Here is a 25,098-nt window from a genome sequence, read left to right on the forward strand (position 1 = left end):
GGACAACTGCATGAAGGAAGGAACTTTATAATGAAAACTAAAAGGTCCTTTAGCTTCCATATGTCCCTGCACCAGCAAATTGCAGGGCAAGCAGAAGTGGAGGATCTTGCATTAAATTTCAGACTGTAAGAAGAAAAGCACGCTTGCCACACATACTTCAGAAAATAATTCCAAAGGGCATTGATCTGTAAGGAGCAGACTTCATGTTTCAGAATGAAAAATGTAATCTGGAGTTCTTCATCCCTGGTTCTTTATACATTTGACATCTATTCAATGTGCAATGTTCTCTGACGTGTTCCACAACAAACAGAAACTGATAGGGTTTGCACTAAAGGATAACATTGCTGGAAGTCTTGGTAAAAAGTCTGGAGATAGAACAGAGGTGAAAATAATTAACTCTTTCTAATGAAATATAGTGCTTATTTAGGAATGAGGTGAGCAGGGAAGAAAATGTAACAAAGTTTGAAATATTAGTACTTATATCTACTCAGTGGATAGATGATCTGCCTACTATTCATATGACAAATATAAACCAATTTTTAAAAATGGAGTGTTACATGAGTTTTTGAAAGAGTAAAAGAAATACACTGAATTTAGCAACAAAGGGGTTATGGAACTTAGCCTGTTTTTTACTGCATTTCTACAGCTCCTGACAGTGAACAGATGAGATTTGCAAAATCATCCATATGAGTTACTTGAAGCCCTGATTTATTACTTTTCATCATTTTGTGAATTTTGAGTTCTCATCCATTTCTGACTTGTCAGGAAAGTTCCTCTCCTTCCATTTGCAGAAATGAGCAGCGTCTGGAATAATTCCCTTGCGCGTTTCCCACAGGGTTGGCAGGCAGATAATGTGTTTTTTTTCTGCAGCCCATACTGATCCATGGCAAAGAATAGGAGTTGTCAGCACTCTTGTCTTGCCACTCCAAGCGCACAGCTCAGATTGTAAAATCTGTTAGTAAGAGCCATAATGTTTACCCCAGTGTGAGCTTTCCTATTTTATTTAAATTGAGATGAGATAAAAGCAAGGAAAACCTAAAGCAGTTTTGCCCAGCAGTCACACATACAGCAATTTTTACTTCCAAAAGACTGATGAAGTGATAATACACATCCCTAGTTGGGCATTTCAGTAGGTGTTAGTGAGAACTTGGTCCCCAGGACCTTCCCTCGTGTCACAATTGATGATGAGCTTCTGTCTCATCTCCATTCCTGCTGTCCCCAGCTGCCTTTCCAACAACCATGAAATATTTCTTTCCCTTGGCTTGTTACCACTTAGAAAAAAGATCAAGATAGAGCATGTGAAGATTTCTCTTAAAAATTTAGAGAGTTTGGTCAAAAAAAGTGCTGGGAGTTCAACTCTAACCTCTTCTTAATTAAAGGTGATTTTGACCCTGAGCCAATAAACTGAAATGTTTATCAAAGTTTCTGCATGACTGTATACCTGGTATAAAGCCAGCTCTTAAGATGGAACATGCCTGGAAACATGAAAACAAGGATCAAGGTAACTGTAAATAATTCAAATTGGGCTTCTCTCCACCCAAAGGAGTGAAATAATACAATTTACTTTAAAACTTTGGAAATTTGCACTATGGCAAGGTGTAAGCATCTGCTGGTGCTGAAAGAGCACTGAAGAACTACTTAATTTTAAATGGCCTTGTTTGTTTCATTTAGTTCCTGAGATTGTTTACTAGCACCCTGACAAAAAAATAAATCTTGTACATCAGAGGCACCTTTTCATTCTGAAGAGCAGTTACTTCAATATGCTACTCTGTGACAAACAAAAGTATCAGGACTGAAGTTTAGCTGTATGGATATATTAGATTACACTGAATAAAGGATATAAGGTAGGGTTGGATAACAATATCATAAACAAATATTGCTGCCTAGAAACAGCAGGCACAGACACATTAAAATATTTAAGGTACCTTTAATATTAACTACCTGGCAACAAGTCCCTGATTACTTCAAGGAAAATAGGCACTACTGGAGAAGGCAGGAATCATAGCAATTATTATTTTAACACCTTTTCTTTCCCCTCAGTAACAATTAGACACATAACTCTTGTTATATAACATACAATTACCTGCGTAGGGAATCCCTGCCTTAAATAGTTTGAGCTTGACTACGCTAAGAAACAGAAAGGTTGTGAAAGTAGAGGACGTGGATCTGACAGAGCTGAGAAACAGCATCGCTGAGTTCTGGTTCCTGACGTGCCTCGAATTGACGGTGTAACCCCAGCAGCACATCCCTGTTTTAGGATGGCGATCGGAGCTGTGGCACGGCCCAGCAAAGGAACCCGAGGCACTTTCCAGGATGTCATTTGACGAGAGAACCGGGGCAGGGCTCGGGTCTCGCCTTCCCGGACGCTGCTGGTGTCACCTCACCTACCCGAGTGTCCCCCGAGGGGTCCCACTGCCACCTCCCGCAGCCCCACTGAGCCTTCCCAGCCACAATTCCTCCTGCCCTGCTGGCAAAGCAGGAGCACCCCCATGGAAAATGGTTTTCTGTAGTACTTTCTCGCCTTGAATGTGCCCACCGTGTTGGCAGGATGCTCCCAGGGGATATGGGAAGGCTCTGGAGGATGCCACCATCCCTAGGATTTCTTTTCAAAGCTTATAAAAGGTGTCAGGTTTGCATTGGAGGCCTTGGATTCCTGCAGTTCCAGTTATTACATACAATATTGACATATCCACCATTTTAACAGGAGATAGTTCCACATTTGGCTTCCAAGCTGGGTTTTGTAGAACCCTGCTTGCACATGGGACTCTTGATCTTCACATAAACCCAATAAACATTTCCAGTCTGGGATCTACATGAAGATAATTATCCCCAACACAGGCATTAGGGTTTGTTTCAGTTTATAAACCCAAAAGAAAGCCATTGGCTCATTTCTGCACCTCTTTATTCCATAACCACAACTTTAATCCTCATTCCAAATCTCAAAATCACCAACAATCCTAAACCATCAATCTCGAAAGAAATACAAACCTGAAGATTCAGAAAAAACAAACACGGAATTTTCCCAGCAGCTCTTAATTTCCTGCAGACTTGAAACTGAGCACAACCTAACTGAGGGAAAAGATGGTAAATTGAAGTGGAAAAAACACTGGAGGAAGGTGTGGTTTCAAATACCTTGCTCTCAGCGACATCTACTTTTGAGATTAGTGAGCACTGGTGTGATGGGCCTGGCTTTTCTACCGGAGAGAATGAATCAGCCAGGCTCTGTATCAATGCTCACCCAGAAAAAGTTTGCAAATTTTACTCACTCACCTGAATTTGTAGTTTTTATCAAATAAGGAATGTAGAATTGAGACATACCTTTATTAATTGTGAGTGTGTATTGTACTTTCCTCTGATAAATCTGGCTATTTCTTTACCATAAGGGATGCTGTGTTGGTTTAATTACATTAAAATTAAATGTGTTCTCAAATTTTTACAGAGAGGCTTAAAGCATTTATCTTTATAATTGATTCATATTTTGGACCATCCAAGCTATGTCACCAAGAGGGTGAAATTCTCTCAGTGTCACATTGTGATTTTTACTTTTTGTCCCTCAGTTTTCCATTGGGAGCTCTGCATGAGTCTCCAGTTGATGAAGCCTGATCCATCGGTGTAATCCCCTCCTGCTGCTTCTTTTCCCGTAATTCTCCTCTCAGGAGCAGGAGATTTAAGGAGCTTCTTGTGTTTATAATTTTCCCCGTCCTCCCTGGTGGATTTTCTGTCTCAAGGACTGGACAGCCAAAGCTTCCTCTGCTTCCAGAAGCTGGAACAGAGCCTCAGTGTATTTATGTAAATGGAAGAGCAAGAAAAGACTCAATTTTTGTATTAGCTCAAATGGGCATTTCCAGTCTGACTCAAGCAGGTCACGTACAGAAGGCGCATCTTGGCAAAACAAAATCCAGAGAACCTGTCAAATTTAAAATCTAAACTCCTGAATTTCACTGGACTTGAGCTGAGGAACTTGTTCCTAACTAACATTTTTTTTTTTGTTACATAATGGTCTGATGAAGGCAAAATCCACTAAATGGAAGAACCTAACAGTGCTACTAAATGGTAATTTAGCATTCATCATACAGCTCTTGAGATGGGGACATTCAGATTAGATATCAGAAGAGAATTTTTTCACTCTCTGGGTTCTCAGGCACTGGGAATTGGTTGACCATGGAGATGGTGGAATCACCATCCCTGGAAGTGTTTGAGAGGTGCTGGGTGATGTGGTTTGTGGTTTAGGGGTGACAACTGCACTGGATGAGCTTGAAGGTCTGTTTTCCAAGCTTGACAGTTCTGTGAGTCGGTGACTCCACACAGTTACTTCAGCAGTAGTACTAAAGCCAGAACCTGGTGACAAACCTGCCTTCCTGAGGACACCGGAGGCAGCCGTGCCCTGTCAGGGACAGACAGACCCGGCCGTGCCCTGTCAGGTACAGACAGACCCAGCCGTGCTCTGTCAGGGACAGACAGACCCGGCCGCACTGTGTCAGGTACAGACAGACCCGGCCGTGCTCTGTCAGGGACAGACAGACCCGGCCCGCCCGTCCCGGCCGCGGGCAGCGCCCCGCAGCTCGGGTGTGACGTCAGAGCCCTGTGACGCAGCGCGGGCGGCGGCCGGCAGGGGGCAGCAGCGCCCCGCGGATGGCGGCCAAAACCTATAGCGGCGATTTTCCCCAAAACCAGCGATGTGACGTCATAGCCCCACCTGAGAGCGGCACAAGGGGGCTGGCACTGAGCTCCGCACGGCTGGCCAGAGAAGGCAATGCTGGCATCGGTCTTGTGGCACATACGCATCAGTTTTGGCTCAGGTGTTGCTCTTCACCTTCAAACACTCAAAACTACGAAATAAAAGCAGGATTTAAATAGTTCCAGTGCTTTGTATCAGTTATTTTTCCTTATACAGACTGGGAAGATGTACTCTGAGGAGAAGCAAAATATAATTTCAGCCCTGCTTTTAAATAAAGTGCTGTCTCAAGTGGAAGGTTAGGCTAACAATCTGCAGAGGTCCCTTCTGACCAGCATTGGTATAGCTACACTCTGACTTCTGAAAAATCCATTTTGAAAGGGAAGACATTAAAATCACACTCAATGTATTCAGTACATATTTCATTTGTTGAGGGTGCTCTTGGTCAAAGCCAGGCCGGGTCAGAATTCATATAAGCCACTTTTTTCCCGGTGAGGAAGTGAGACTACATATCACTTCAGAGTAACTTATGTCACCAATAAAAGCTGCCAGACAAATGTCTGACTCTAAGGATTGCTCCAATCTTTATGATTTGATAGCTGTTCCCTTGAACAAATTGGATTGCAAGAAGAGGATATGTAAAGCATAGAACAAAATTCGGTCTTTGCATGATGGAGTAGTGTCCACATAAATTAATCCTATTATAACAATTGTTGGGGATTATTTTTCACCTAATTTCCATCTCAGTGAACTTTGCATGCTCTTGTGTGTACTTACGTAGTTTTTAATTACCTAATTCCAAAGTGCTTTGCAGTCATGAAATCCTCCATGGGCATAGGACATGTGCCCATTACTCCGGTTTACAAGTAGCACAGTGAATTATCTGCAGTGTCAGTTATATAACCCAGTGGTGTTGATTCCCAGTGCTCCCCAAATCCTTTCTCCACAGACATTATTATAAATGTCTGTAGCAGGAGATAAATTTTTCATTTTATCTCTCTTAAACTGAATCAACTGTATTAAACAAAACTGATATTTAAAGTTACATACTCTAAATTGAGAATCACACCTGTGACCACGGTTTGTTTTGTTAGTATTAAACTGTGTTTGCTTTTGGATACTGTGTTTGACTGAGAGTAGGGCAGGAGCTCCTATTTTTAAGATTGTTAGCAAATTTAACTGGAGTTTGTGTTTATTTTTTTCACTGTAATTAACATTGCAGCTCGAGGCAAATCAAATCAGCCAAACAGAACAATTGCTTGTGTGATGCACCATCTGGTCTCAGAAACCTTGTTTCAAACTGGTTTAGTTGAGCAGAAAAGTTATTTGGGGACTTGCTCATGTTTGCTTTCTCATTTTTTGGGGTGGGTTTTCTGGCATATCCAAGGTTGCTTCTTCTGTAAAGATGTAAATATGTCTAAGGGGGATAAATGGAATATCAGCCTTTTTTCTCTTTTTTTCCCCCTTTTTCCTTCCACAGCTTACAACAGCTGCCTAGGAAAAAAAATAAAAAAGTATTGATAAATGTCACAGAAAGAAAGAAAACTCTTATGAAGGAGGCTTTTTTTTTCTTAATTAAAACAATAAATTGAGAAGCTGTGGCCCAAACCTTCTGGTGAAGTGCTTAGGGAAGTGCTGGAATCCACTGGCCTGAAATGTGACAATCCTACCATTTCTCAGGTGGCTCTGGATGCCTAAGTTCAATTTGCACAATATTTATAAGGAGGCAGTGGCCTCACAGGAGCTGCACACAGGACATGACACTCAGACCATTGTTCAGAAGGCTCAGAACCCAGGCGAAAGAGGCACAGAAAGCAAAGAGGGTTGAGTAGGATGAATGTTGCAATTTCTTGCCGCTGGCAAGTCTTTACAGTTCTGTGGTGCTGCTACACCTTGGCAGAAACTTCTATTCCTGCTGGACAGATACATGGATGAGACACAAAAGACCAGGAATGGGTGAAAAGAAGGTTAGAGAATTGTGGAAATGGGCAAAGAGACTGAAATTCATAAAAATTAGAGCGAGCAAATCCCTGTAGGTTGTGAATAGGAAGAGATCATATTACCTTGTTCCTGCCTTGCCTAACATGTTATTAAACAACACCATAGTGTGGGTGGACAGTGCCCAGGTAATGTCACTGAGCAGCCTATTCCCAGGCCGGTTCAACAAAATGCTTGTTTCTAACTCATTCTTTGTTTGTCTAACTCATTCTTCCTCTGATTATACTCAGTACTTGTATTTTCTGGAATAAGACTTGGGCTTGTTTAGCCTCAAAATGAAAAGACTCAGGGGGGAACCTTTTCAGTGTGTGTAAATGCCTGATGGGAGGAAGAAAAGAAGATGGGGCTAGACTCTTGTCATGGATATCCTGTGAACGGATGAGAGGAAACGACTGCAAACTGAAATACAGGAAATTTCATTTAGAGTTAAGAATTTTTATTTTTCTGTGAAGGTGGTCAAATATTGGCACAGATTCCCCAGAGTAGGGGTGGAGTCATTGTCTTTGGAGATACCCAAACCCCACTAGACATGAACCTGGACAGCCTTCTCTAGCTGATCCTGCTGTGAGTAGAGGGCTTGAACCACAGGTACTTTTCAGTCTTCACGATTCTATGGTTCAGCAATACTGGGCAAAGAAACCAGTTTTTCTTGTCCTCTTTCCAGCAATTCTTGTGTGTTTCAAGACTGTTTTCCTGTTTCCAATGAGAAACTAGTAAAAAAAAAAATAAATCCCTGTTCTTCAAATAATAATTCTCAGCTTTTAAAGTTCAGATTACTTGATTTCCTTTGGCCTGTTTTCTATAGATAATTCTTAAAATGGTTGTATCAAACTGAATATAGAATTCCCACTGAAGTCTGACTCAGTAGAATAAAAGGATTACTGCATAGGTCTTACGCATAATGCTCCTGTGTGTTCATTGTAGTATAAATGGATTTATTTCCCACGTCTTTGTTACTGGTTCCTTCATCAGTTTATGGTCTAGGATTACCCCAGAACTCCTGATTAATCAACTGCTCCTGAGCTTGTATTTATACAGATGATTATTAATCTTGAATTTTTTTTCTTTTGCCAGGCATTTCATTCATTTCAGGTAATTTATTCAGCTTGCCACAATAACGTCATGATGGAATTCTGATACACAGAGGGCTTTCTGACCCTTCTAGCCCGATGAGTTTGTTAAGTACACTTGTTATTCCATTATTTGGGCCATTGGAGAAGGTACAGGATAGCACCAAACTAGAGCGTGAACCATTAGTAACCACTCTCCAGGAGAAAAGTCCCAAATATTAGGAATTAGGGTGGAGGTGCCAGAAGTGGGCCATATTTCCTTGGGTAGTTATAGGGAAATCACATGGAACAGGATCAAAGGTCATATTAAGTGCAGACACAACTATTGCCCAGGACTGCTAGACTAGCATAAGAAGAAAGGATGTTGATTCAATCACGTTTATTATCTTAACTGGTCACACTTTTTTGTCTTGCAGGTACTTGAAAGTACATACTTTGATTTTTATTTTTTTTTTCCATTCAAGAAAAGGGCCTGACTGATCTAAAATTCTGTGACTCTTCCAACTTTCCCTTTGTTAAGGTCAGAATGGTGGCAGAGATTCCTCAATATATAGGAAATTATAACCACCCAGTGGTTTCACAGACATTGGAAAACAATAGAAAACTACAAACTCGAATACTTTTCCTACTTTCTGGGGCCTCATCCTCTGTCAGTTTTCAAAGATCAGCACTTACATCTCCAAGCTGATCACGTCTCCACCTGGCCCTACCAGACTGATGACCTAGTGTAACTCCTGCAACAACAACACATGCTTGTAATTTTCCCTTCAGTAATTACTCAGGGACAGCTCTCCTACATCCTACATTTCCTCCTACATCCTATATGGTGTAATGATGCATATGGCCTTAATAAATGCAAGGGTGACTTGCAATTCTTCATGTGTCTCTTCCCCCAAAGAGGCAATTGACCATTTATATGCAGTTTCTAGAATATTTCAGAATGTTGTTTAGGAATCTCAGGAATTTATCTCAGAAGCATCATGTAAAGCTGAGTCATTTGTGTAGCTCCGTACCTGTCAAAGTGTTATAGCCCTCTCATTTATCACACATAGCCATAGAGCCAGGGTAACAGCCTATTTTAGAAATGCAGAATAGAAATTGTTCAGATAGATAGATGCTGTAATAGAATTAAAATATCAAAATGAAAAGCACATTGCCAAGTGTTCCATGTGGTTCTTATTCCACTTTGCTCCACTCCAATCTTGCTTCTACTGGCAGTCCCCCCACAAAGGCAGAACCTGACTGATCCAAAAAAATTACAGAATTTCCCTGATTTGTTTGAGGTATGACTATACATAAATTCTGTTTTATAATTATTACCATAAAAGATAGACCTTGCTTTCATTTCTCTGCATATAACATGAATGTAAACTGTTCTCGTGGCAGTTTAAAACATTTTACACATATCAATACAGTCAGGCAATAACACTTTTGTATAGTAGGGAACAAATGCTACCTTTAGTCATAAAAGTAAAAGTGTGGTGCAAAGAACCTGCTATGTGTTCAAGGACAAGGACTCACACTTTCTGATTTTCAATCTTCTTTTTCAGTCTCATGTCTATCTTCTTTCCCTAGGTTTGACAATGACCTACATAACATTGCACAAGAAAAGCAAAGCCAGCAAGAAACACTTTTAGCCTGTATATAGCAATGATCCTCTCTCCCAGTCACTCAAGTATAGAACATATAATCTCACAGGAAAATAAAGTTCTTTTAATCTTCTGGTTTAGCCCTTGAGAGTCATAAGAATTCTAATTACCGGCACAGTACTTAACTGAGCATCAAGAGCTTGAGGATTGCAAGATCTGTACAGGACTTTTTTATCCACGTGTCACAGATGAAGGAAAAGCTGATAAGTATTTTTTGACCTAAACTGTTGCCTGGCACCTAGAGATTCTGTTCTTGGGAGGAGAGGGTTGAACTTCTTCGAACTTCACACATCCCTACTCCTCTTAAATACTGAGGTGTATCTGCAGTGTAAATGCAGCATTATGTAGAGGCTGAGGTTCTGTAACTCTGAGTTCTCCTGGAGACCTGTGGGTATGTGTGTCAGTGAGGTTTTTTTATGGCTCCCAATTTCTGTCAGAGTAATTTCACTTACAGTGTTAGAAACAATCACCTCATCTGTGTGTCGGTGAATTAGTCTGAAGTACAGCAAGGCTTCAAGGAGACCACTCTTACTGTTCCACCTCATGACATTTGGGAAAGGTGATGGATGGATGAAAAAACTCCTTTGGATGACACTCTCAGAGGCTCCTCCCAGGGCTCTGCTGTTCTATATATGAGACCACATGGATTAGGTTCCTTAAGAGTTGCAACAGAAAACAGGAGATGTACTTCAGAACTGCCTCTGACAGGCTCCAGTGCTAAGGGGTCTGTAGGACAAAACTAGATCTAATCTTAAATAAAGCCCCTGGAGTGTGCATAATGCAGAAGCTGGATCCTCAGCACCAACTGTTGAGCTCTCCAAATCTTTTCCAATTCTATGGCACTGCTTCCTACTGTAGGCACAGTTGGCATTAATGTGTCCACACCGTAGACATGATCTGATTCTGCTCAGTGTGACACTGAGTGACACTAAGTTAGTCCTGACCCCAAAAAATTAGTCTCCTTCTGCTCAGTAAGGCCAGGTAAGTTTGTTCTAGCTTCAGTTACTGCCATTTGGAGCCCAGCTTCATAAATAGTACTTAATAGGTTATTGTGCATCTGCAAATCCAGTTGACAATATGCTGCACAAATGCTTGTGGCTATCCAGTGCAGGCATGGGACAGGAATAGAAACACACAGCTGGGAAGGAGGAAAGGATTATTTAAGCTGGCTTTAGCAGCATTCAGTATTGTTGCTGAATGTCACAGCATGTCAGACCTTACTCTGCAAAGTTCCCTCTGGAACAACTTCTGGGGTGAGGAAAGGAGAGTTTGACCCCGAGTTCATTTGTTGCACATGCTCTTGCTGCAGCTGTACAAGTACATGTGCTATTTTGAAAGCATTTTATTCCCAATCTAGAGAATGGAGTCCACTAGAGTGATACAAATATTTAGTGCTAAAACTTTATTAATTGAATGGAGTACTAAAGTATGTTTTCTATCACAACTCACTAACGCTTAAATCCTGGAATGCTGATACCACTGGCTTCCAAGCTGATGAAAAATGCCTCATCATCTTGTGTTCATCCCTTAAACATCTCGTTCTGTTATTGCCCTTGCCTTTTGTAATGGTTCTGTATCCCTGGAATCTGAGCAGACACTGCTGCCTGTGCACAGCACCTCGCACAGTGGGGGTCCTTGTCCAGAGCTGGAGCTCCTGGGCATGACACGAATGTAAACAATGTATAAGGATTCATAAATATTGGATAAATAATGAGTGCCAGGAGAACAGGGAGCAAGAGGAATGTGATTCAACCTTTCCCCCCGCCCCACACTTTTCCTGCATTTATTTCCATCACATATGACTGACAGATTTTTGCACTGAATAGCTAATCCATTTCCTTTTCCAAGGACAGCCAAACCCAGGGAAAAGTGACAAAAAGACATGTATAACACTTCAGCACTTGGCAACAACTGCTGTTCTTCAGGTGTCATTTGATGCTTGGCCTCCACAGTATTCACAGCACATAAAGTCAGTTATGCAAAAATGGAATATGCATATTTTGTTACTTTTGCTGTTTTACTGTCTAATCTGCTGATACATCTTGAGGAAAAAGCTAGATTCAGTGGATAACAGCCACATTACAAACATTATGATGTTTTTTGTTTCTATAATATTAAAGTAGAAAAAAAAGACCCTAGGGAAATTAAAGCAACTTTCAAGAAAGCTAATTGCAAAATCAATTGAAATTGGCTAAATGGTATCAGAAAAAAAAAATCTTTAAAAAATCTTCTTTTTCTAAAGGACATATTCCAGTGATCCCGAAATTTTACTTTTTATCATTTCTAAAGGCAGAATTTTTCTTTTTGTAATGTGAGCTATTTTGCTCTTTAGAAAAAACCCAGCCCAAATTAAAAGTAAAGAAATGGAGATAAGTTCTTCCAAAGGGTAATAAAACCATTAACTTTTTCAGACTGAGGAAAAACAAGTAGAATCTGTTTTAAATGAGATGCAATTTTATTACAATGGTTATGAAGAACAGCCTGCCGTTTACTTTGGAGAAATTATGAATTAAATGTGGCCTTGGTATAGTAAAAACTGTATTTTAACTGAGGAAGGCAGGTCAACAACACAGTAAGGAATCCTTTTATGTGCACCAGCTTGGTAGTCTTCAAGTGCAATTTGCAATTCCAGAATAAAAGAACTGTAGGAAGTCAAAACATTCTAATTTGATTTTGAAAATGGTCTCATTGATTTGCTCTTAACAGCCAGTGCAAGAGAAGGAAATCAATACCTTATCCATAAGCCATAGTGTATATTGTAGATAATAACCACAAACACGTTGCTTTGAAGGGAAAAGGTTGTTCTTTTCCTTGTGGTCACTGAAATAGAAATATTCTCATAGAAAGTAAGAGAATTTCATGGGGAAGGAGGCAATACCAAAGTTCCTCTTCCTTTAGAGGTAACTACAGCTGCCACAAAAGGTTACTTCAGTTAAAAGAAAGCTAAAAATAAATTCAGGCAAAAATTCTTATGCAGAACCGCTTTCCCTGGGTTTTGTGAGTTTTCATTTTCTTGCCAAAAAGCTGATGTTCATTCCAGTAGTTTTGCATTTTTCTGTTATAAAACACAACACACAACATTTTTAGGCACTTCAGAAAATGTTCTAGTCCCACATAAATCTCTTTGATCCACTGTACTGCCTGTCAGGAGACCCTCTTGTGTTACTCTTCTTCTGAGGAGGTTCCTTCTCCAAGCAGGAGAAGGACCCTCCTCTTCAGTCTCTGTTCAATGCATAACAGACCCTCTCCAAAAAGCACACAAAAGCCTTCTCCAAGACATATTTCAGAAGAGGAAAGTAACCTCACTGTATAGGAAAACAGAAGCACATGGAAGTGGGTAGGGAATGCCAAGGAGGAATACAGAGAGATTGCCTTGGACAAAAGGGATGAAAATAGAAAGGACAAAGCACAGCTGGATTAAAAACTAGCAAGGAGTATGAAGGGTAACAAGAAAAGCTTCTCCAGTTACTTTGGCATCAAAAGAGATGAGCCAAGATTTTTCTAATGTTCCTCTGGAAGCTGCCAGGAGCATTGAAGCCAAACAAACAAACAAAATTATTTCATGACTTTCTGCTGACCAATATTTAGAAATAAGGTTCCTCACACTATCTACAGTGCCATTTCCAAATCTAGTTCCCTTCACCTCAGGAAGAGTGGTGTACTTGTTCCATCTATCCAGCCAATTGTACTTCCAAGTGTGGAGTGTTACTAAATCACATCCCTTTCCGTTAATCAACATTTTAACTTGAAATCAAGCTGCTGGCAATCAGGTAATACTGAGAGAGAGCATGACTAATTGTCAGCCTACGCATTTCCTTAACATTAGCCAGTGACAATGAATTGCAAAAATGCAAAATTAATATTTCATTTTTCCCCCCATGCTAACTAGAGCTGACAGGCTCATAAAAACTGCACCCAGCTGTGAATCTGTGGAAAACACACTGAATGCAAACAGAAAACTACCCACGGGGGAAAGAAAAAGCTTTGATCAAAGCATGAAAACGGGCAAAACAAAAGTCTGTCCTTGAAATCCCTGCAAGCATTTTTGATGGCGACCCTATGCATTGTGCTACAACACTGAACTATTTGGGAAACGCAGGCAGAATAGAGATGATATTGCAAGTGAAAAATATTTAGTGAATGAGAGTGCAGACTAAAGACATGGGAGCAAAAGTAATGTTTTGACCCACTGAGAAGTTCAGTTCCTAGTCCCAAACCAGAGAAGTTCTGAAGTACATGCTTATCTTAGAATATGGTAATGGTCAATTAAACCAATTTAAATTATACATCTAAAGTCACGCCTGCACTTAAATGTTTATCTAGACTGGCTGCTCAGTACCTCCCAAAATCAAGCTCTTCCCTGGCTCTTGAATGTTCACATTTGATAATGAGATTTCTCATTTCTTAATGTCCTTTAGTCACTTAGTGTTTCGTAGCATCACTTATATCAATGGAGAAAAATAGTATGAGACAAACTGATCTTTTCAAAGAGTGGTTTGAAAGTAGTGTTTTTCTCCTACTGTAGGTGATTTAGCAATAACTGGTAAATCTTTAAATTTGCAAATTGAAGCAGCCAGCAGCCCTTCAGTGGGACTACCTGTGTGCAGGACAGGATGCTTTTTGTCTGTGTCTATCTCTTCCTCAGTTTCACAAGGAGTGGGGCTTCAGCTTCCGTAATCAAACAAAAGCTCTGGAAGCCTGTGGATAACCCCTCAGTAAGGCTGGGAAGGGTCTGTAGCAGTGAGTGTTGCCTGCAGAAGAGAAAGAGGGCATGACTTGCCCATCAGGAGGTGCTGCCTTATGGGTCAATATTTAAAATAACGATGAGCCCTGTGCTATGGTCCTGAGATTGCCTTTCACCACGAGTTATGCCGTCTATCACCTTCTGAGGGCTGAGGAGAGCGGAACAGAAGGGAGAGGGGTGAGAGGATCCGGCCTGAGGGGAGCGGGGATGAGGGAAAGGGGCTGAGGGAATGAAGGGAAAGGGGCTGAGGGGAGCCGATCTGAGGGGAGCCGGGCTGAGGGGAAAAGGCTGAGGGGAGCCAGGCTGAGGGGAAGGGAAGGGGCTGAGGGGAAAGGGCTGAGGGGAGCCGATCTGAGTGGAAGGGAAGAGGCAGAGGGGAAGGGGCTGAGGGACCATCCGCGGCCGTGGGGCGGGGTCGGGAAGGCAGCCCCGCCCCTCACAGGCCCCGCCCCCGGCCCCCCCGCCCCCTCAGGCCCCGCCCCCTGCGCGGCCCCTTTAAGCGCTCCTGGGGCGGGGCCGCGTGCTGTCACGTGCGGCGGCGGGAGCGGAACCCGAGCTCGCGCCCGCTCCGCCTGCTCGCGCTCCGGCTCCGAGGCAGCGCCCGCGAGCGCGCCCCCGCGCGCGGCTGCTCGGGAGCGCGCGCCCCCCCGTGCCTGTGCCCGTGCCCGTGCCGGCCATTCCCCCTTCCGCCCCGGGGCCGCGCGCGGCGGCGGGAGCGCCGGGAGCGCCCCTTCCCTTCCCTTCCACCCTCCGTCCCTCTCTCCCCGCGGCTCCCGGCGTGCCAGCATGGAGCTGTTCCAAGCCAAGGACCACTACATCCTGCAGAGCGGGGAGCGGGCGCTGTGGTGCAGCCGGAGGGACGGCAGCCTGCAGCTGCGAGCCGGTGAGACCCCGCGGCCGTGCCCGCCGTGTGCGGGGAGGGAGGGAGGGAGGGGCTGCCTGCCTGCGACCCACCCGGGCGGGCGGGGGGCGGCGGGGCCGGGCGCGGTGTCCCCGGCGGGGCCGCGGGGGTCGGTTCCGCCGGGGTTCGGTACCCGTGCCCGTCACCCGCGGTCCCCGGGGCCGCCGGACGTCACGGTGTCCCGGTCCCGGCCGGCAGCCGCGTTCCCTCTCCCCGTGCGGTGTTCCCCGCGGATAAAGCGGCGCTGCCCCCGCCCGGGGTGCCCCCGGTGGTGCCGCTGTCCGGAGGCGCCCGGCCACCCCCGGGGAGCATCGCCGGGGCTCGGGGCCGTGCGGGGCCGGGGCCGGCCTTACCTTACATAAGGGATGCTCCGGGGATGGGTGCTGTGTCTGTGGGCAGATGTGTCCCCTGGTCGCCCCTGCCAGGAGAAATTGAACAGGTGGCACACTGGGGAGGGACGGCTGATCTGTAAGGTCCATTCCAGCCCTTTGACGTTCCGTGATTCTGGGGCTTCTAAAGTGCTTCTGAATTTTTCAGTGATTACAGGCTGTGTGAGTGGCAATTACACGGAGCTCCGCTGTGTGTTAATGTAGGACTGAAGGGAAGGCAGTGCAGAACAAAAATTGAGATGGAGTTGTGTAAAAGGGAATTTTGAAACAATGGTAATTATCCTGTCCTGCCTAGGAGGTTACTCGGTGAAGGTGTCTAAAATAAAATGCCACCCGTGGAAATTATGTCACTTTGTGTCATATGGGCTCCCTACCCATGGCAGGGGGTTGGAACAAAATGATCTTTAAGGTCCCTACCAAGCCAAACCATTCTGTGAATTTTCATCCTTCTTTGTGATTCTAATATGTAGCTTTCATTTAAAGGACCATGCTGACCCTGCTTAGATGCTAAAGAAACTCTGAATAGCTGGGTGTTTCACCAAACATGTGGCAGGCTGCACAGATGTTACTTACAGCTTTCTAAAATTGGGATCTGTGTTACGCTAAAAAAGTATGTACATGACCAGGTTGGCTATCTGAGTACAGTAGACCTTTTTGAGCTTCTGTGAAAAGCTGGACAAACTTAAAACACAAATGTCAAATACCGTTGTTATCTGTGTTTTTCCAAAGAACTGTTTTTCATACTGCACTTTCCTGGGTTATATTTTCATCCTTGAGTTGTGTCTTCTCAGCGCAGTTTGTTTGTGTCTCTCAGATAAAATTGCAATCTGTGCCGAGTTAGCATGACTAATTCTTGTCCATCAATTTTGCTAATCCAGCAATACTTCGGTATGCAAGTGATCTTACAAAATAATTGGTGTTATGCTAGCAGACAGTACTGCCAGTCAGTGAAATGTGTGCTTTCACAGGGGGGAAACCTCTCAGGTTTGAGTTTGTGATGGTTACAGCCTTCTGTATATGGGCTGAAAGCTCCTCCTTGACCCACACTAATTAAAACACAAACTGGTGATCTGTAGTCCTGGAGATTAGCCTTTGATAACTTTACTTTTTAAAAACATCAGTGCCTTGCTTTCACACAGCCACTGCTGTATTTTATTTTTCCTTGGTGTTCCTTAACTTTGATGGAGGCTTTCCCAGTGCCCAGCAGTTTGTCTGCCTGCTGCTCCAGCAGCGTTTTGTCCTTCCTGCCTCTGCATTTTCAGGCAGTTTCCATGTGATCCCTATTGTGTGTGACCTGCAGATTAACGAAAGGTAATGTGATATTGACCTCCCCTGGCCTGCTTGAAACTCTCAATTGTTAGCAATGCTTTGCCATTTCCATGTGTTTGCAGCTTTGTTTTTCCAGCCCTGTCTGTGGATCATCTTCTTGACAGTGGACTCCAGGTCTGTGAGATGAAATACCTTAGCAGGTTGAAAGGAAGCCCGAGAAAGGAACAGTTCTCTCACAGGAAGTGTTTCTTGGATCAATAGCTCTTTCTTGTATTAAGACAAAACTGCATATCCTCAAGTTTGCAATTTTATTACATTTGACCATTTATTATTGAGGCCACTGCCCAGAAATGAGTAAATGGATTTCTGCCTGATGAGTCACTGCCGTGTTAAAAGAAACAACTAAGTCATAACTTGTGTTCATTGACATGTTTAATAATCTGTCAAAAGGCTGTGATCTAGCTGTGTGTCTCTGCTTGGTTTTGGAGGCCTTGGTTTTAAAATTCTGTCTCACAGAGGCTGCTCTGAATTAATCCTTGGACATTCATGGGTTGAAATAGATAATACTGGTAGGGCTTGCAAATCGTTACTTGAGAGGGTGGGTCTGAATCTAAAGAGCTGATGCTAAGCTTTAAAGCACTCTCCTCCCTCAGCTATAAAGGCATGTTCAGAAATTTGCTAATGTTGAGAGCTGTATTTCTGACCTCTTTGAATCATGGAGATAACAGCTTGAATTAAAAAAAAAAAGGCAAATAATCTTGGTAAATATTTGCCATAAGCAAAGTCTGAGGTTGGCCCTCATTTGAAGGATGTCAGCCTATGTTTACAAGACGTTTCTGTTTTTTTTTTTATTTTCTAAAGTGAAAGCACTAATGAGTCACCTGCAGGAAATCCATGAATCACTTTGGCATCATAATTTTTTTTTTTTTTTTTTTTTAAGAATTTTGCTGTCAAGAGTGTACTTTTTTTCAGTATAGTGAAAAAACATGCACTGTTCAACCATGCCTTAAATGCTTTAGATCAGGTCTTGGTCAGGATTTCACTCTTGGATTACTCTGTTTATGCTCTGTGTGGCTGTTCCTGACTGGTAGTTCTACACAGATTACAAATATTTTTTATTGATGACGCTTGTATAAATTATGTGGTTATATTTGCATATGTACACATATATATGTGTGTGTAAAGGATAAGAAGTGTTGAAGACACCAAATTCTCCTCACTGCTTTTTTTAGCAGTGGAAGAAGGAATGAGACTGTTATGGTGTGAAAGCTTCTATTATCATTGTGCTGGCCTTGATCATACCCCAGGCACTAATGTCAAATAAGATTAGGAACAGTTGCTAGTAAAACTTTTCCTTGTAATTATGGTGTTTCTCACTGCTCTGGAGAAAAAAAAAAAAGCAAAAAACTTTACCAAATATTTTGAGGAGTACAGAGATTGGAATTAATCTAACACAGCTTTTGGGGATGTCATGCTGTGTTGTCTCTGCCTGAAAGAGTAAGATGGGTTAAGCTGTGTTTTACCTCTGGAACTGAAAACTAGAGGCAGATGAGCATTTGTTTGTTTCAAACAAACACTTTAGGAATTTATTGTTACAGTATTCATTTTCATCTGTTGAAAATGGTTGTGAGTCAGCAACTGAAGCAATGCACTTTAAATACTTCTAATGAGGGATGTGTTACCAAGCGGTGTTTTCAGAGTAGCAGGGGACTCATTTCAGGTTAGGTGTCAGTCTGATAGTGTGAAATCATCTCTGAATCACAAATCATAGGGTCATCTAATATTCCAGCTGTGTGCTTGCCTTGCTCCTCAAAGACATTGCAGGAGTCATGCAGAAATGACTTGTCAGAATTCCTGAGCTCTTCTTCATGGCTGTAGACTGGACGAGGAGCAGTTCCCTTGTGGGAAGACTGGAAGTGCTCAGGTGAAGGCCTGGAGCTAATGGATGGTGTAAGGAGTGATGCCACTGCTTCCCAGACGTGTTTAAGTCTCAGTTTAAGTCTACAGAGCATCCTAGACATGGCTCTGAGAGGTGACAGCCTGACTGTGAAGTCATGCTATTGAACTGTTTCATAGGAAATTGCCTCCCTGAGTTTCAGTCTTGGAAACTGCCTATCTATTCTGGGAAACGAATTCCACAGGAGGCTGGAGCTTTACAAAAAATTATCTCTGTATTTCAAGTTACTTCCTAAGGAACCTCAAGCTGTTTTTTGACACCTTTTTAGCTGCAGTGGGTACTGCACTGCCTCTCACCCTTGCTTGCTCATTCTGTTCCCTCTTTTCCCTACTCTTTTCTTGGTTGTCAGCACCACGTACTTGTGGCGTATGTGACAAACCAGATGTCAGAACTGATCTGCACTAGCTGCAACCCAGCGAGAATGTAGGCTGAAAAAATCTTCAGCACTTGGGTCCCTGTTGCTGCTTTTTCCTTCCTGTGAAAGAGAACAGAGCAGAATGGGCTGGGCTGATTAAATATTGCATATATTCTATATCCTTTATCTGATTAAGTGTTGCATATATTAGTCACTGTTGTAGCTTCTGACTCTGAAGTGAGATCTTCCTATATATTTATCAGAGGGAAATTATTTTCTACTTTTTATAACTAAGATCTACTTTGTAATTCCATACATGGTTCTTTTTATAGAGCATAGTAAACCTAAAACTGAGACTTAAGTGGGCTGGTAGTGTGCTAAAGCCTAGCCTGGTGAGAGTTAAATAAACCTTGAGTTGAGGTGTTTACTTTCCTGTTCAATCTTAGCAGGTGATGAGTTGAGTATGATAAGGGTGTTCCTCTCTCTTTTTTTTTTTTTTTTTTTCTTTTTGCCTTTTCCTTCTATGAGGAGTTCTGAAAATGCCAAACTTTTCCCAACTCAGACACGTAGATGTCTTTGAATTCCTGCCATGAAACATGCTGAAATGACCTGAGGTTTTAAATACATGAAAAACTCCTAATGCTTCATGTCTTGATATTCTTTTTTTTTTTTTTTTTTTTTTTTTTTTCCTCTTCCTCCAGAATGAAAATTAATCTAATTTAAGTGGATTTCTGTGGCCTGTATTTTGCTGGCAGAGGTGACTCATCTTTGATCTCATGAGTTAGTATTAACTAAATATCAAATAGGAAATTGCAGACTAACTGCAGCTAAAATATTTAGAACAGAGGACACTGATTTCAATTAAGAAAGGTCTGCATCTGTACTAAGGGTTGTGGGTTTTTTGTCTGAGAACACTGTTCTTCTTGTTGGGTTGTTTCACAGTTTAATGGTGTGGGTGATATTTCAGCTGTATGTGTAAGGAAACATTAAAACTTGTGATTTGAAGTTTTAAACTCTGAACTGCAGGACAAGGACTTGTTTGATATGCTGCTTGTGTTCTTTCAAAACAACTGTTGTAGACTGGAATGGGATAGAAAAAGTAATGGGAGTGGAATATCAAGAAGAGGTTGTATGTCTAGAAGAAGGATTTGGAAATAGTGCAGAAACTGTTTCTTATTAAAGCTTGGCTTTACTAAACAGGAATATTAATATTTAATCCTCAGTGGTATTTTCTTACTCCAAAAGTCTTCCCCAATAAGAACCGGGAGAGGATTGTTTCCCTGAAAAGCTGAACCCAAATGAATGAAATAGCACTTGAACACTGAGCTTTTCCTTTTAAGGCAGAAATCTTACTTGAATAGAGCCCTGGAGCAGTGTTTGCTGAGTCTCTGAAAAACTGAGAACAAGGCCCTTGAACATGCTTTGAACTGGAAAACAGAATTCTGAGCAAAATTTAAAAGTAAACGACCTTGCCCAAGAGGTAGTTGCAAGATGTAAATGGCAAATATGCTGGTCTGTCATTAATTGTTATCTTTCAGGTTTGTTTTCCTTGTCTGTTTCTCAGTTAAGGAAAAACAGCAACTTTTGCACATAAAGTGATGGTTAAGTTTTTCACTATACGTGCCTTCCTGTAACATTTAAATAATATGCTGCTGCTTCTTTTCTGAGTAGTCAAATTGTCCCCAATAGTTTAAAAAAAAAAAAAAAAAAAAGGGGGAGGAATATGGGGGGTGGGGAGTGGCTAGAAATCCTGTCTGTTCCTAAAGCACATGCCAAATTTTTGGCATTTAAAGGACTCTAACTCCCTTATTTAGTGTTATAAATGGTTGTTTCCAATCCATAACTCTTTCTGTGCTTTGAGACTGATTAGTTGGGCCATCAGAGAGGAAAGTTAATGACGGTATCAGAAGAACAGGTGATAGTGAGGGAAAACTTTACCTTTCTTAGACTTGGCTCACACTGTAATTGTCTCATGGCTCTTAAGAAGCATTAGCATAAATCAGCTCAGTGATTAGTAAAACAAACTAATTTCCATAATTGTGAAATCCTTCTGCTCGGTAAATGTTTATATTTTAAATTTTTGAGCATAGAATATCTTCCTTGTGTTCTTCTTTCAGTATAGCTGTAGCTGAGCAAACTTTTAATAGACAATCTTTAGAATGAGTGAACATAGTGTTTAAGCTGTCAGTTTTGTAAGTAGGTTTGAATAAAATCTTTCCCCTGCCTGATTGATAGTTTCCTTCTTACAGAGTAAACAGGATTAAAAAATCCAGACAACCTACTGCTTTCTTAGCTTTAAGGGTATATCCTCAAACAACTTGAGCTTTGTTGAAATACCAGCTAAAAATGGGAATGAATGTGTGTTGGTGTGGAATAATATTAATTAGTGCAGAGTTGGTGCTTTTGGAAGGATAAAATATATTTTTCCTTTTCTGTTTTACTTCTGAGAAAATATGTTTGCTAACGGAGTTCAGCAATGTGAAGAATAAAAGGAAGCTCTAAAGTTAAAAAAAAAGCCAAACCAACTAACCAAAAAACCAACCCTCTGAGCTCCAGTGGCTTGGCACTTATTTGCATTTTAAGAGTCCCTGCTGGGCGGTTTTCTGAATGGTATTTACAGGTTTGTGGAAGGAATATGAGGAGCTGATTCTTGTTTCAAATGGTTGAAATGCACGTTTCTGGCATGTATTTAACTACCTGCACCAGTGGTGTCTAAAGTGGGGTGCACACACCTTGTGGGTGCTCAAAGCAGTCCTTTAGAGGTGTTGGAAGAAAATATTTTTGTACCATTAATCAAGAGAAATGCTGTTTTAAAATAGTGTCTATTTATCCATTAAGAATGCTTATCTTTTGTATGCTTTATAATGCATGCAATATAAATTATTTACATGTTCTACTGGACTAATAAATAAATATACGTATTTGGGCTATGTGCTAATTTTGTTTTTCTTGGTGTGGCGTTTGACAGAAAAGTTTGGAGGCCAGTGATGCACAGGGCCAGACTCTGTTTGGAGCAAACACTGGTAACAGCAGTTTGTTTCCACTTCTAGTACAGGGCTTCCTTGTGCAGTTCCATGTAACATTGGACACTCTCCAGACAACTGAACATTTTCCGTATGTTTTCCAGTTTCCCAAGCAATGCCTGGTGACTCAAGAGATTTTCTGACTGCACCAGAATACAAAGAAGTATTTCTTTATCAAGATGAGTAGCAGGGATTCATTTTTGTTAGGTGCTTTCTCTGGGACTTGCATCCTGCTTTGGCAGCAGCAATACAAATGTCGTGTACAAATGCTCCCGTCCTCAGTGCTTTAAATCTGTCACTGAATTGTGTTTGACCTGTTTGTGTTCATCTCTTTTAATGCTGAGGTATTGAGGGGAAGTGTCCCAATAAAACAGGTGATCAGCTGAAGGGACAACTTGTTTCAAGTTCCGAGGAGAACATTCAAGTAAATAAAGTTAACACTTCACAACAATTAAGAGCTTGTAGTACTGAATGTCTTAATGCTCCATCTTTCTGCAAGTAGCTTAAATACAGTTTTAAAATCTGTGTTGAAAGGAAAACTCAAGTAGCCTAAGTTTTATTTGCATAAATAGTATTTTATTTCCTCCAAGAGAAAGAAGTTCAACTTTACATTTTTAAGTCTTCCCAGTTAATTGGTAATCTCTTAATCCTGTCTAAAATTCGAGAACACTATTCAAAGACGAACTGAAGCTTGGAAGCAGACTTTCTTTTGAAAAGCCACAGGAGGTCATAAAGGTCAAATAATGCTAATAATAAAGTCTTGTGGTTGTTTTTGATCTAAAGCAGACACAATTTAAAGAAAAAAAGAAAAACAACCCTGAAATCCATTTTAAAATAGTATTGACGCTTCTTCCTGAAAATTAACACTTCTGGTGTTAAAATTTACATTAGCAGAGCTGCGTGATATATTTTGGCTATACATAGTCAAATGACATGAATCATTCTGCTTTTATTTTTTCTATATAAGTATCTATGGCTTGTGTTGAATGGTGAAAATGATGGAGAATTAGTGCTCTGCCAGACTCCAGGAAGACTTTTTGAGAATTGGCACATCAATGCCCATGCTTATAGACTTAGGCGTAACCAGAAGGAAATTTGGTGATGATTTATATGATTTATTCAGTGTATGTTTTATATTACACTGTCAGAAAACACTTTCTAGCTGAGGTTCATTCCCAAATGCCAACAAGGAGGGAGATAAGAAGTGTGTGTGTTTATGCCCTCTGAACTACAGCAAGATTGGAAGAGAAGTAATTACAGCTTCTCAATGGACTGAACCAGGCAGCAGCTCAGTAGTATGGCTGGATTCAAATGATAACAAATTAAGTCTTTTTTTTTCTTCCTGCCTTCTCCAGAGGAAGCTGCCAGCCTGCCTCTCCAGACTCTCCAGACTTGCCTCCAGCCATTCTGTGTTGAGCAAGTGGTTTATCCCAAAGCAGTGGTTTGTTTTCTTATCAGAGCTCGTGCCTGACCTTGGAACAACTCAGCTGGTGGTAGGCAGCAGAAAGAGCCAGAAAGCAGTTTTGGGTTTTGATGCTCTTCCAGGTTGCTTTTGTATCACCTTTATCAGGGTTCTGTTTGTGTAAACACAAAGAATTAAAGAGACTTTATCTGGCGTTGCAGGGCTCTGCATCGCTGCTGGTGAGCTCTGGGGGTGGTGGTGGTGGAAGTCAATCACATCAAGGCTGGTTTTGTTCTGAATTTGTGACAGAAGTTGTGTTGTGCTGCAACTGAATGCTGATACAATCACTGTGAATGGTAAATGCAGTGCAGTGGTCATTAGTCTCTGACAGGAATCCGCAGAAAACCCCAACATTTGTTTCAGTAGCTTGAATTTATTTAGTAGGGTAAGGGAAGGAATGAGCAATTTTGTACTTCAGGATGGAAACTTGGTGAGCAAGTGTATACATCAGAGTGTTAAGGCCTGTCAAACACTGGCAGTTCTCTCAAATTTAAACACATTGAGGACAGCAGAGAATTCCTCAAGCCAGGGAAGATCTTCCATGGGACTCATCTCACTGCTCATAGTGATTCTTTCTGGACACAGTTTCTGACTTTCTGCAGTGACTGAGCAGACGCTGCTCTTTTATCATCAGCACAATAGTGTAAGAAGTTTGTTTCAAAGTCATTGTGTTGCAGTTTAAAGTTGATAAATCTTTATTCCTGGCTCTGTGAGGTTCAAAAGAGGACTAGTATGAAATTTATAGGAAGTTGAGTTTGTGTGGGGAAATAAGATAAATTGTATTTCACATTATATCTCAAAACATTGTTTTGTCTGTAAGGAAAGTTCAGAATTTGCTTTGATAGAGCCTTGTGGTGGTTAATTCTCACCGATAGGCATTTCTTTAAAAAAGAAAAAAGAATCAAGTTTGTCATGAGTTCTTTCAGCTTTCAGGAGTCAGAAATGTGGCCAGGTCTCATATATGCTACCTGAAAACTTTCAGCTGAGGATTTTCAGTTTTGTTTTGTATGGTTATTTTCTTTTTATGGCTTCAAAGGGATGTGGATACTTTCTGTAGCACATATCACTGTCTACCATCTTCGGCTGCCTCTTAAATTCTGTAAAATATAATACAGTTAAATACATCCTGCAGGCTTGCAGTCAACATTCTTGGATCTCTGAATCTTTGCTTATGTAATGATTTTAAATATAGAATGGCTGTATTTTTCAAAGATACAAGATAGTGACTGGAGGTTGCTGCTACCAGTTTTACCAAATGGCAGCAAGGGAACAGTCTTGATCAAATTTTAGTGTTAGACAAAAGTTGGAGACAGCTTCTTCCTGTACAGAATACATAGGAGTGCATGAAAGCCCATCTTTGGGGATGGGTGGGGAAATTATATTTAAACCTTTATTTTGTTTGGTTCATCCATCTCTTATTTCCAGGGTGTATTCACCAGGAACAAGAGGTTCATATTGGTATTTACTGTAGTGACATTTATTCGGCATAAATTGGGTGTTTGGTCTGAGTGAGATATGGCTGTCACTTAGGAAACTGAATTCTAACCAGTAACAAAGTTCTAATCAGGTTGGAACCAGATATGTTTTATTTAGTTTAAAAAACTGG

General features: G+C 41.5%; 1 protein-coding gene across 1 annotated transcript in view; it reads left to right on the forward strand.

Annotated features, from left to right (window-relative positions):
* Window positions 1–14,854: 14,854 nt before the first annotated feature.
* Window positions 14,855–25,098, forward strand: part of INPP5F (inositol polyphosphate-5-phosphatase F) — a 39,875-nt gene continuing 29,631 nt past the window's right edge. Inside the window, exon 1 of the mRNA XM_083866344.1 lies at window positions 14,855–15,019. Coding sequence (XP_083722470.1) covers window positions 14,923–15,019 — 97 coding nt within the window. The 5' untranslated portion in view covers window positions 14,855–14,922. The remainder of the gene's footprint in view (window positions 15,020–25,098) is intronic.

The sequence above is a fragment of the Zosterops lateralis genome, assembly GCF_965231275.1.
Source record: "Zosterops lateralis genome assembly, chromosome: 8".
NCBI lineage: Eukaryota > Metazoa > Chordata > Aves > Passeriformes > Zosteropidae > Zosterops > Zosterops lateralis.